Below are 13,722 nucleotides of genomic sequence, written 5' to 3' on the forward strand. Positions count from 1 at the left end.
CTTGAAGATTGCTGCAGTATCAGGGGCTTGTAATTGTGAACTATTTAAGAAAACGTGGACAATAATAAACTCTGCAGGTTGCCTTGCTTCTAAAATGCATCCAGTCATCATTCTGTGTCTGTCTTCAGATGACTAACTTCTTTCTGCATTGTTTACAGATAAATATTGATAGTTTATTATATTGCATATTTTTAGACATCGGCCAAACAAAATGTAAAGAATGAGTGGGTTTGTAACGTTTAACGTGGAAAAATATGTGAATAAGATGAATAATTGTTGTCTGAACTTAGTTGGATTTTTAGAAGATAAAAGTGTAAAATATTTTATGCCCTTTGGCATGGTTTTAAAAATATTCAGGTAAGGTATACTGTATTTAAATGTAGACTTTATATAAACTGAGCAAGTACAGTTATTCAGAAAGTAATTTTAGTCTTGCTGTTCCATCCTTAGCTGTCATAAAGATTAGTATGGCTCTCTATACACAGAGCACAGAATAAATGAATGTATCAGCATGTAGCCTTGAGGAGCCCAATGCAATTTTCATCATGATAAATTGCATAATAAGCGAGAAAGTGTTTGCTTATTAATCCATAACAAGATTTAGATTGAAAACGGCCTGTTACATCTATGACAGGTACAGTACTGACTTCAGAAGGACTAAGATGGAAAGAAATGTAGTAACAATGTGTACAGGGGGTTAAGTACGCATCTTACCCTCCTGATGCCCTGCTGAGCTGCCCCTTTTTGTGCCTGATTTACCGTGTACACAATAACAGTGCACAGCTGCCTTGCTTCTGTCTGTGATGTTAAGCACACTTTTTGAAGGAGCTTTTATGTCAAGCTTGTGCTGTTAAAAAAAATTCACTTCACATTTATTGACAAAGAAAAAAAACACATGCAGTGTTTGTCTTCTTTGTTGCGCTGCATAAAAATACATTTCTGAGCTGAGATGTGCTGCAGAGTTTTGGATAACTCCTCCACCCTTCTAGTCCAGCCCCTCCCCTACCCCACCCACAAACATACATACACACACTAAAGAATACACTATTTTAGCCATGCTGAGTGGAACTGCTCACTCATGAGGATTTAAGAGTATTTTTCTAGCATTAAATTAGGCTTTGATTTCCTACAGGCATAGAGGACTGTAGGGATCATTGCTGTCCATAATTTTTCTTCTTTGAATTAAAAAACGCAGTTTAATTTGGATTACTTTGTAATGTTTTATCAACATTTAAGAACAAATTGTATTTTCTCCAACGTGTGTATGTATAAACGGTACAAATAATTAAGTAGTACCTTTTTAGTGTTAGTTTAACATGATTAGAGGAATTTTTTTGTTCTATGGTGAAAATGCAGCATAAATTAAAGGGCTTGAATAGTTTGCAAATATAGGGCAATAGTTTTAGAATGTAACCTTTGTAGTTTATAGTTGGGGATTTTAAAAAAGGAAGAACATGAGCTAGTGAATAGAGAAAGCTTCTAAAGATGATTGGATGACTTTCTGTATATTTGGGCTACAAAAATACCTTTTAAACCTGGAAGTCGCAAGGGATCTGTCACCATTTCAATTATAAGCTTATTTTTTTTAAATCTTTAAATTCTCATTAAGCTGAAATTCAGACTAAAGATAGAGGCATAGCATTATAAAATAGGAAGTACTGTGCTCCATCAGTAGTCAGCTCCATCAGTACTCATGCAATTCTGCATTCATGGGCAGTTGATCATTGGGATATGCTCAGATTCTCAACAGCCCTGAGGAAGGCAAAACAGTCCCAATGTCCATGCTGTTATGCCATGTTGGAATGTTCATTCCTGGCTCTTTATTTTGCCATCAGATCAGTCCTGTTCATGTAAGCAAGAGACTGCTTTTAAAAATACTTTTTTTTACAGTGTTGCAGAAATATAGCCCCCCCACACACACACACACACACACCGGTTTCCTCCCACTCTTTTGCTTCATGGTGTCAGTCTGGCAGCGTAAGCCACAGTGACAGAAAATGGCTGTGTGTTGGCTTTTCCCTCAATCCCGTTTGTACAGCAGCATTTCATCCTCTGCAAAGTAACTATCTGACCTAACAGCCACAGAAGGAAAGGGGCACAAAAGAAGCCACATGCGTCATCCTTAGAACAGAGAAAGATCCAGAGCAAAATCACATCCCTGGAATTTCTCTCGCAGAAGGTTACTAGACTGGTCATGGTTTCATCACTAATAAAGGGTTGGAGGAGAACATGGTTCCTCTGTGTTACTGTCTGAGTGGAATCCAGGGGTTTCGGGATTTGCTTTCCCCCTTGGTCACTCTTTTTATACGGAAATATGGAACAAAATAAACACATTTTTTATACTAAAATTTCATGGTTTTAATCCTGTGCAGTTGACTAGGCTGCTTTAGAAATAATAATGGTAAACAACTGCACTGTTGACGTTTGATAGCTGGCTATTAGATAGGGGCCTAGAGTAGTCTTCTGGGGGCATGCATCAGTCTCAAAGAACTCGAGCAAATGGCTCAGAGTAGGACTCGCTGGTGGTCTCTGACAAGATCAGCGTGTGACAGGTTTGAGAGGGATCAACGAAATCATCTCCAGTCTGCACGAAAGGCGCCACAGAGCTGCTTCATCAAACATCATAGATACAGGCTTCCCATGCCCTCAGTGCAGCTGACTGTGCATCAGGGTTCGGACTTCAGAATCATATGCATAGCCATAGATGAGAATTGCAGCAATATCGTCATCATCATCAGTGATGGACTACCAGAGTTACATAGCGACCAAACCAATTATTCATGCTGATGTAAAAACACAGTAATCAAACTTTGCATCTGACTTCACCTTACAAAAGCCAAAAAATTGAGTTATGATTCTCTTCTGCTAATCCCCTTTCCCCTAACCCATCTGCCTCTTCTGTGTTACCCTAAAGTCTCTCTCTCCCTCTCATTCTGTCCTCCTTCCTGTTACCTCCAAGTGCACTGTAGTCCTGAACATCCATATTATAACACAGCAGATCATTCTTTGCTTCTTTTTCTTTTGCAAAGCTGAGCTCCCCAAAGCTGCAAAAAGTTAACTGGAAATTAAAGTAAATTAAAGCTCCCAATAACTGGATACTTGTTCATTTTTTTAATGTAGATCTCATCCTCTCAGATGGAGGAAATGCCCATGTAAAATCTGTGTGTGTTCAAGAAGGCTCCATGTTCCCATGGGAAAACACTGAAGCATCTTTATTTTTAGTTTTAAAAAGCCTCTTCCTCCCCTGACCCAAAATTGAGATGCTTCCTCCTCACCTCCTGCCCCAGGATTTCACATCCTAAAAATCCTATCTTTTTGCTCTGAGTAGGTGATTTTCTTCTCCCTCCTGTGAGGTGAGGCCTCCACTTTCTCTTTGCCCCCCCTCTTAGCTACTAATGTGTGTTGAGCCGATAAAACTCTATCCTCCATCATAGTACCTTCCTTTATACACAGCCTTTTCACCTTCCTTCCCAGGAACTGGAGGGAGCCCTTCAGTGTTCTTTCTCACCCTTGGGAGTGGGAATGTTGTATTCTTGAGTTCCTCTCAAGTGCAGGTCTTCCTGGCTGATACCAGCACACTTCTATGACTTATGAGGAGAGGCTGAGGGAGCTAGGATTGTTTAGCCTGCAGAAGAGAAGAATGAGGGGGGATTTGATAGCTGCTTTCAACTACCTGAAAGGGGGTTCCAAAGAGGATGGCTCTAGACTGTTCTCAATGGTAGCAGATGACAGAACGAGGAGTAATGGTCTCAAGTTGCAGTGGGGGAGGTTTAGATTGGATATTAGGAGAAACTTTTTCACTAAGAGGGTGGTGAAACACTGGAATGCGTTACCTAGGGAGGTGGTAGAATCTCCTTCCTTAGAAGTTTTTAAGGTCAGGCTTGACAAAGCCCTGGCTGGGATGATTTAACTGGGAATTGGTCCTGCTTCGAGCAGGGGGTTGGACTAGATGACCTTCAGGGGTCCCTTCCAACCCTGATATTCTATGATTCAGCATTCCACTCGCTCATGCATAAGACAAGGCAAAGTGCTGACCTATGGCATCTGACCAGCAGGAAAAAGGGACCAGCCTTACATCCCTACAGAAACCTGCCAGCAACAACCTTCAGGATTGCAACCCACAGGTTAAGATCCACTGTTCTCCAGTAACCCAACAGAGCCTTTGTTATGTTCCCAGCAGTGCTACTTAATTATTGCAACTAGCTAAGGACTTGTGTTCTTGCAGTGTCTCTCTCAGAAATGTGCTTCCTAGAAAAATAATCCCAACAGAGCAACATTTATTAACTTAAAACCCAAATATTTGTATCTGAGATCCTTCTAATTACATACTATTTGTATTAAGAGAAAAATTCTGTAGAAACAGGAAAGGAAATGTTTTCTTTGATGAGAAGATACGAGGGTTTTATCAGTTGAAATAATATTAGATGGAAGCCCCTTTTAGGAGAAGGGAGCTGAAAGAGAACCTTTATTCTCATTGTGAAGATTATGCAACCAGTATGGTATTCTGGTAGGGGGAAATGCATGGTGCTTTTTTAACTGTTAGGTGGGGATTTGGTCAGGTAAGAACAGCATTTGCACATTGATCTCTTACATAGGGGATGGAATAGTTACGGTATGGTAACAATTAGCCACAATAATCAGGCATCTAAGATAAGACTAAATGGTTTTATGTATCTAACCATGAGAATATGAATATTTTGTGTGGTGACTAGTCCTGGAGGTAGACATGGGATACTACTTGTATAGTTCTTTACATCTGACAATCACCAAGCTCTTACAAATATAGATATCATTATACCCATTTTACAGATAGAGAAATTGAGGTACAGTAGAGGTTAGTGACCTTTTTCAATGCCACACCAAGCATATGCCACAGCTGTGCATAGAAATGAGTTCTGCTTCCAGAGCCTGTGCTCTGACCATTAGACTCCTTTGCTTCCATACCAAAACAGGATTGTCGGACTAGGATAAGTGTGCACTTACAAGTACAGTACTGGAACAGACTGTTGCTTGTTAAGAGCTTGCATTTGTGTCCTAAATCCCTACTGAAATAAATCTTGGCCTGATTTTTTGAAAATATGCATTTTTATTAGTATGCATCTGTGTATGAGGAATGAGTAGCCTTAGTCTGAATGCAGGATTATAACCCATGGACTCTGATAGAGCTCTGACATAGGCTTCCTCTGTTGCCTTCACAGAATTACTTAACTGCTCTGCCTCTGTTTCCCCATCTATAAAATAAGAATAATAATGAAGTCCGTCAGTTACTGGAGTGTGTGAAAAACATGGAATGTCTGTAAAGACCCTGGAAAATGCAACTGTCATACAGAGGCACTTATATATTTGCATCCAGTCACTCTACATGATTGCATTGCCAGGATGAACAGGAAAAACAAGTATTGCAGCTACAGTCATGCAATTAGTTCTCCCATAATGCTCCTGCCCATTCTTCAGTGACAGATATGACATCTCAGGGCACTGGCTCTGTCATCGCCAAGCCTCCCTTCTCCCAGCAGCATGAAGGCCGGAGATTAGCTGAAGCAGTATCAGCTAGTCTCAGCTCTGCCTAGTTTCCACTACCACCAACAACGTGTCAGTGTAGGCCCAAGAGCATCCCAGGCAAAACTGCTCTGCCATTCTTCATACCTTTGTTCAGAACAGATCTTTTGTATGGCACTATGGTATTGGAGTAAGTTCAGTAAAAAATACTTATTGATACACCTTTAAAACGTAGTCTGCGCTCCCACAGTGCTGTCCTGCTGGGACTTGCTGTAGCTGTGGTTATTCAGGGGCAGAGTGCTGGTCCCTTACATTTCTCTAAAGCTTGCAGCAAATTTATAGCGGTCTCCTGCATGGGAACATGAGGCCAAGGGAATCTCATCTCTCCCCTTCCCTCTAGGGTACCCACAGTGAGCAATCTGAACTTCAGTCCCACATACTGTTGTTATGTTTATTTTGGGGTACAGTGTAATTTTTTTTTACAAGCTTGGGTTTGATTAGTTCCCACTGTATTCACCAGCTGTGTCCATAGAGGCAGTTTTTCCCAGGTTGGGAAGCCTCCCCTATGGGAAAGCAGCTTTAAACTCCAACCAGAGCTTCACAAGTCCCATCAGTGGAGGCTGTGAGGGAGATGCGCTTTCCACCCACTTGTGGGCTGTGTCAGCCATCATCTGGCCACTGGCTTAGCAGCTAAAGTCTGCAGCTAAACCTTAACTCCAGGCAGGCTTTCTGCCAGTGGGACCCAGGCAATAAATCTTGACCCACTATATTAATGTATAGGTATTTTCTATTTGGCTGGATGTTTCCCAGTTTGGGGGAGGTGCTTGGATTTATTCCTGTTTGTACCAGTTTGACTGAATTTTTAACATATGCCAAGCATGCCGGCAGCCCTGAATAGCTGGCTTTTTTATGCATTGTATAAACTTAAATAAATAAAATAAAAATATATTTGTACTCTGAATCAGATTTCCTGAGCGGGGAGGAGGAAGGGTAAAAATAGATAGACCAGGGATAGACCAGGAATGGAGCCTTAGAACTTTTAGTAAGTAATCTAGCTAGGTATGTGTTAGATTCTGATTTCTTTAAATGGCTGAGAAAAGAATTGTGCTGAATAGAATAACTATTTCTGTCTATGTATCTTTTTTGTAACTTAAGGTTTTGCCTAGAGGGGTTCTCTATGTTTTTGAATCTAATTACCCTGTAAGATATCTACCATCCTGATTTTACAGGGGGGGATTTCTTTATTTCTATTTACTTCTATTTTTTTATTAAAAGTCTTCTTGTAAAACACTGAATGCTTTTTCATTGTTCTCAGATCCAAGGGTTTGGGTCTGTGGTCACCTATGCAAATTGGTGAGGCTTTTTATCCAACATTTCCCAAGAAAGGGGGGGTGCAAGTGTTGGGAGGATTGTTCTTAAGATCCAAGGGTCTGGGTCTGTAGTCACCTAGGCAAATTGGTGAGGCTTTTTACCAAACCTTGTCCAGGAAGTGGGGTGCAGGGTTTTGGGAAGTATTTTGGGGGGAAAGACGCGTCCAAACAGCTCTTCCCCAGTAACCAGTATTAGTTTGGTGGTGGTAGCGGCCAGTCCAAGGACAACGGGGGGAATATTTTGTACCTTGGGGAAGTTTTGACCTAAGCTGGTAAAGATAAGCTTAGGAGGTTTTTTCATGCAGGTCCCCACATCTGTACCCTAGAGTTCAGAGTGGGGGAGGAACCTTGACATGGTAAAAATAGAACAGTTTGAGCTCCCTTAGTGCCACTGGCAATGGATAGGTATGTGTTGTGTTAGGATGGGTCAGTATCAGTTTTGTAAAAGTCCATCAGTAGCTTTTCTGCACTGTGGTTTACACAAATGACTGTTTCAGGTGTGATCAGAATCTGTATCTGGCTGGGGCAGTACACAGGTTGTACTAATCTTAAGGATGTGGAAAGAATGAAATTCCCCTATAAAAGAATATATCTGGATATAAGAGACCTGGTGCTTCCCTGTGAATGCTAGGTTTGCACCTGCCTTTGTTTTGGTCTGTGGTCTTGGTGCAATGTGCCCGTTCCATCACGCACAGCTTTAGCTCTCAGGGAAGACATACAGACCAGCTGCGGGAGGGGGTTAATCTCTGGCCACATACTACCGCTGCTGAGTGTTGTAAATGAATTAACATGAAACCTGTTGCTTTTCAGGAAAATGCATGCCTTACCAAACACTGGGAGGAAAAATACTCCTGACAGAAACATGTGAATCCTTGCTTATGGGCAGAAATACTGTCTGAACTATGCTTCTGAAATTTTTAGTGAATGCACATAGGGATGAGACCAGGTTTACTAGATAACAACATTAGGATTATATTGTTAATCAAGTTTTTGATAAAAGAACAGGAGTACTTGTGGCACCTTAGAGACTAACAAATTTATTAGAGCATAAGCTTTCGTGGGCTACAGCCCACTTCATCGGATGCATAGAATGGAACATATAGTAAGATATATACACACATACAGATACATTGGAAGTTACCATGCAAACTGTAAAAAGAAAAGGAGTACTTGTGGCACCTTAGAGACTAACAAATTTATTCAAAGCTTATGCTCAAATAAATTGGTTAGTCTCTAAGGTGCCACAAGTACTCCTTTTCTTTTTGCAAATACAGACTAACATGGCTCCTACTCTGAAACCTGTCATATAAACTGTGAGAGGCTAATTAGTTAAGGTGGGCTATTATCAGCAGGAGAAAAAAAAACTTTTGTAGTGATAATCAAGATGGACCATTTAGACAGTTGACAAGAAGGTGTGAGGATACATATTTATTCAAGTGACACCATCATAGGACCTAATCACATTAGCCACGCCATCAGGGGCTCGTTCACCTGCACATCTACCAGTGTGATATATGCCATCATGTGCCAGCAATGCCCCTCTGCCATGTACATTGCCAAACTGGACAGTCTCTACGGAAGAGAATAGATGGACACAAATCTAACATCAGGAATCAAAACATTCAAAAACCGGTAGGAGAACACTTCAACCTCTCTGGCCACTCAGTAAAAGATTTAAGGGTGGCAATTTTGCAACAGAAAAGCTTCAAAAACAGACTCCAGTGAGAAACTGCTGAGCTTGAATTAATATGCAAACTAGATCCATTAACTTGGGTTTGAATAGAGACTGGGAGTGGCTGGGTCATTACACATATTGAATCTATTTCCCTAAGTTAAGTATCCTCACACCTTCTTGTCAACTGTCTAAATGGGCCATCTTGATTATCACTACAAAAGTTTTTTGTTTTTTTTCTTCTGCTGATAATAGTTCATCTTAACTAATTATCCTCTCACAGTTTGTATGGCAACTTCCAACTTATCTGTATCTATATATCTGTATATCTATATAGATATATAGAGATATATCTTACTATATGTTCCATTCTATGCATCCAATGAAGTGGGCTGTAGCCCACGAAAGCTTATGCTCTAATAAATTTGTTAGTCTCTAAGGTGCCACAAGTACTCCTGTTCTTTTTGCGGATACAGACTAACATGGCTGCTACTCTGAAACTAGTTTTTGATATGCTTTCATCACTCAGTAGTCTGCAAAAATGCCTGAATGATTTTTAGTTTTATTCAAAGAGCTATAACAAATAAAAGGAAACAGGGACATCTTCTATAGTGCTATCCTGAGAAGTACATTAATTGTTATATTCATTATTTTATTGCATATATTGATGAAGTAAAAGAAGATGAGGTAAATAAAAATTATAAGCAAGATTTTATGTATTTTTATTGAATCTAATGCTTATCCCTTATCCATGTATTGCTGCTACATAGTTTGAAAGTGGCTCAAATAGCTCACTTGTCAGAGAAAGCTTTAATCCATGCTTGGCTGGTCTTTGCATACTTTTTCATATGTAAACTACAAGAGTGTGCAATCCTGTTATATCATAGATTTACCACACACAAAAATCTAAAATAAGAAAAACTTCATTACGTTACAATCAAAGTTGCTAAGTGCAGTTCAAGAGGAGCTTTGTACCACTGAACACACATTTTTTCTCGAAAATAAAAAATAATGGAAATACTAAGAATATGAAACAATTTTGACACCAGTCTTGGCACCCACTTCCTGCACAAAACATGAGAGAGAACTCTCAATAGCTAAAGCACCTACTTTTACAGATGAAAAAATAGTTCCAATAATTTTTTTAAACCCACTAAAATATTCCTGAAGCTAGGGCATTCACTTAGTGGTGTGGAATAAAGGTTTAAATGGCACTCACGTGTATTTGTGGCTTTGTCACTTATAAGTAATTGGCCATCCCAAACTCATGCCAACAGCTTTTATACCACACTTCATTAGCATATATTCCATATAAAACATGAGCAGAGGAGAGAATTAAACAGTATAGATTTTTTTTAAGTCTTATTTTTATAGGAAATATTTGACCTAAGCATAGTTCAAAAAGAGATATCTTCTCTTCATTGAGAAAATAACATTTCACATTGTATCCTTTTTTTGCCCTTTGCGCACACATTCTCTTGTTAGGCTGTTGAGAGGTATACTTCATCCCTTCCTTCCCTGTCTCCAAAAATGTACATTTGCTCCAAGCCCCCTTGCCGGTTATACTTATTTAAAGACCAGAATTGAGAAACATCTTATCTGGTCCCGGAACATTTTTAACTGTGCTATAAATACCCCTTTGGAGAATTAGAAACCGTTCCCTCTTTTAGCCTGGCATATCAGAAGATATCGAACATTAACATCATGACTCAGACATTATTGGGATGGGGCCAAACAAGTTGATAGACTAAGTTACATATTTTTGGAGCTTGAACAAAGGTATTGATGCTTTCTTTCCTGTCGTTTTGAGGCTTGTGGCATTGGACTCTACATAGGCTTTGCAGTAGAGCAATACAAAACATGTTATACTACTGTTTTTTAAAAAACAAGTCTTAAAATTCTTAACATTTCTAAATGTGTGCCTTTTGTAAGATGTGACGTGAATAAAATATAAGATGATGTGAAAGTTAATGGAATTGTTTGGGGTGGTCTTCGGCATTCTCTCATTTGCAGTCAGAGCGAACAGCAATAATGAGCCATATCCTGCCCTCTAATAAGGCATCTTCTTGTCACTCCAACAGTATGTAGGGGATGAAAGGGACATGGCTGGGATGTTACTGTACCGAGAGATTCTCTGCTATGAAACAGCTCCACAGAGGACAGTTGTGGCTTTATATAGTTTAGAGTAATCTTGAGGCCACTCTAACTTGCACTGAAGGCTGAACTGGCCCCCAGCAACCCCAGAGATCAGAAAAGCACAACGGTGGATGACAGCTACCTTTACCACCTCACCAATCAGCTGCGCTGAGTGGAGTTCTGGCACGGTTACAGTCCGACCCAGAGTATCTAAATGTGTGTATGTTATGTTAAGGATTTAGAAAGGAGTTTTTTTGTTGATCAGTTATAATGACATTAGTTGTGTAAAATGATTGCAATCACAACTCAATTGCAGACTTTACTAATGTGAGTAATCTGACTGAAAGCAGTGTGACTGCTCACATTAGTAAGGACTGCAGGCTTTCCAAAGAGACACTCATAATTTTGTATTGCTTTTGTATTTGCCATGACTTAACATATTGGGGGTGTCCTCAGCGATAAGTATTTAGAGTTAAATCGTCTGTAATTTAAATTACAGATGAAGCTTGATAAAATTACTTAATTGGGCCGGGACAGACTTCAATTAATATATTTTTATCTCCTGTGCATCTCTTAAAGTACTAATGCATCTGAAATCACATTGCTAGAGGAGAAAGCTGTAGATTTCACCTCTTCTTATGTAACAAAAATCATCTGTTCTTCTCCATGTGCACTTAAATGACAGTTACTTTAATGAAAAATCATAGTTTTATTAACACTTAGCATTCATATATATGTATAATGTAAATTAAGAACAACAGCTAAGATGTAGATTTTTAAGGCGGAGGAGTTGTTCTAAAAATCAGTGCCTCTTCACCAGCCAGTCAGTGGTGCTCATTTGCATATGCTCTGAAAAAGCAATCTTGCCTTAATGTGTGTTGAACTTCTGCCATGCCTGTAATGTTCATAAATAGGGATTGCTGACAGGTGAGTCTAGCTGTGTCTTAGTAGCGCTTGCAGTAATTTAAAACAAAGTGATTCATTCAACACAGGAAACCAAATCGAATGAATTCAGTATTTCCAGTGCCTCTAGAAGCTCTTCCTTCTCCTCCCTCCAACTAGTTAAAAGTACTTAGCTGAATTGAATAGTAATGCTACAAAAGCTGTATTTTCAAGCTGCTTCTAAACTTTTGCTAAACAATAAAATATAAAAATACTTTGTATGACATTCTTTATTTGCTTTGTCCCAGGTTTTGTGATATGTATTCAATACTACAGCTAGATAATTTGTTAACAAGGCCTTTTTAACACTTTGGACAGATGCACATACTGTTTTCAATCTTCATGGTTAATTATTCGATTTTGTATTTGATGCCAGAACACCCTGACTCCTAATCACTGCTCATTGTTGGAAGTCCATTATATTCTAACTGTTTGAGTGCTCCCGTTGACCTTGAACTGACATTATAAGCTGTGCCTAATCTTTTCACTCTATATTTCTAATGCCTCTTTTCTTTTTCCCCTCTTTGTCTGATTCCTGTTTAGCATCACAATGGGGCTGCCTCTGAGTCCAGCAGCTGACTCCGCCCGCTCTGCACGACATGCTCTCTCACTCATTGCCACAGCCAGACCACCCGCCTTCATAACAACTATAGCCAAGGAGGTGAGAAAAACCTCAGTGTTCACTGAGCTGCACTTTCAAAAGAATAATGATCTCAGCATGCAACAAAGTTTTTGGTTGGTTTTTATATTAATTCTTTTCGGCTCCAGTATTAGCAGACAGAAATAAAAAATAGTCAAATCTCCTTTACAACTGCCCCAAAATTTAGCTGTTTTGGGGAAACAAAATGGGTTATCATTTTTAAATATTTGGCGGTATGCAGCATTATGCAACAGTATCTTGATAACTGATACACCAGGTCACTTGATGAGTTGAAAATGGCTTAACCTGTTGTGTCCTGATGTACTGGGTGTATAACCTTCCAATTCACATATAGAGCAGTGGGCAATATCCCAAAGGATTTACTAGGTTTTTTTCTTAGCCTTTACCTTAGCAATGCAAATACTGCATGATTCGGGACTCAATGGAAATTGAGCATTGCTTTTGGGATTTGGTCCAGCAGACATACGTTGTTGGATGAAAGAATTCGGTGTTTTAGGGACCAAATTCTGCTCTCATTTTTCTTCTTCTGTCACTCAGGCTACTCAGGTTCAGGGATTTTTCCTTTTCTCATTTCACTGTTGGGGAAGGGAGTCTAACAAGTGTTCCTTTGGGGGAAATAGGAAGGTGTTCTTGGGAGGGACATCACAGGTCTCCTTCCCAGCCCATCATCCAACCCATCTTTGGTGATGGGTGTTTCTTCTGGGTCCTCCCCAATCCAGTCCTAGGTTCTTTGGGTGTAGCATAGAAGCTAGGATCCCCTTTCTACCCCAGTCATCCTCCCATCTCCTTAGTGCATCTGATTTTAGAAGCAGCTGCAGCCTTTGCAGGTCCTGCACCATGCTGATTATGTGTGAATGTACCTAGACATGGGGTTGGTAAAAGAAGGCCAGCAAGGAGGTAGTCATTGAAGGGCCTCTAAATGTCCAGAATAACATTTGGTATTGTATATCATTTTTAAGTCCAAGATTGGCCATTTATTCACCCTGACCCTCCCATTTTGTGAAAGTGAGGATCAGTAAAGAAAGTGGGACCAACATTTTAAAGACTGTATGTGGAATAATAATTAAAACACATTCAAAGGCTACATTCAAAAGCCACGGTCAGGCTGGAAGGGCATAGCAGGTGGGGTTCCACAGGGATCAGTTTTGGGTCCAGTTCGGTTCAGTATCTTCATCAATGATTTAGATAATGACATAGAGAGTACACTTATAATGTTTGTAGACAATACCAAGGTGGGAGGGGTTGCAAGTGCTTTGGAGGATAGAATTAAAACTCAAAATGAGCTGGACAAACTGGAGAAATGGTCTGAAGTAAATAGGATGAAATTCAAGAAGGACAATGCAAAGTATGCCACTTTGGAAGGAACAATCAGTTGCACACATACAAAATGGTAAATACCTGTGTAGGAAGGAGTACTGCAGAAAGGGATATGAGGGTCCTAG

General features: G+C 39.8%; 1 protein-coding gene across 6 annotated transcripts in view; it reads left to right on the forward strand.

Annotated features, from left to right (window-relative positions):
- WDR7 (WD repeat domain 7) overlaps window positions 1–13,722 on the forward strand; it is a 385,390-nt gene that overhangs the window by 298,354 nt on the left and 73,314 nt on the right. For all 6 annotated transcript variants that reach the window (XM_073343603.1, XM_073343604.1, XM_073343606.1 and 3 more), the window contains one exon: window positions 12,163–12,280. In XM_073343603.1, the coding sequence (XP_073199704.1) occupies window positions 12,163–12,280 (118 nt within the window). The remainder of the gene's footprint in view (window positions 1–12,162; window positions 12,281–13,722) is intronic.

Source organism: Lepidochelys kempii, chromosome 5 (assembly GCF_965140265.1).
Source record: "Lepidochelys kempii isolate rLepKem1 chromosome 5, rLepKem1.hap2, whole genome shotgun sequence".
NCBI classification, from domain to species: domain Eukaryota; kingdom Metazoa; phylum Chordata; order Testudines; family Cheloniidae; genus Lepidochelys; species Lepidochelys kempii.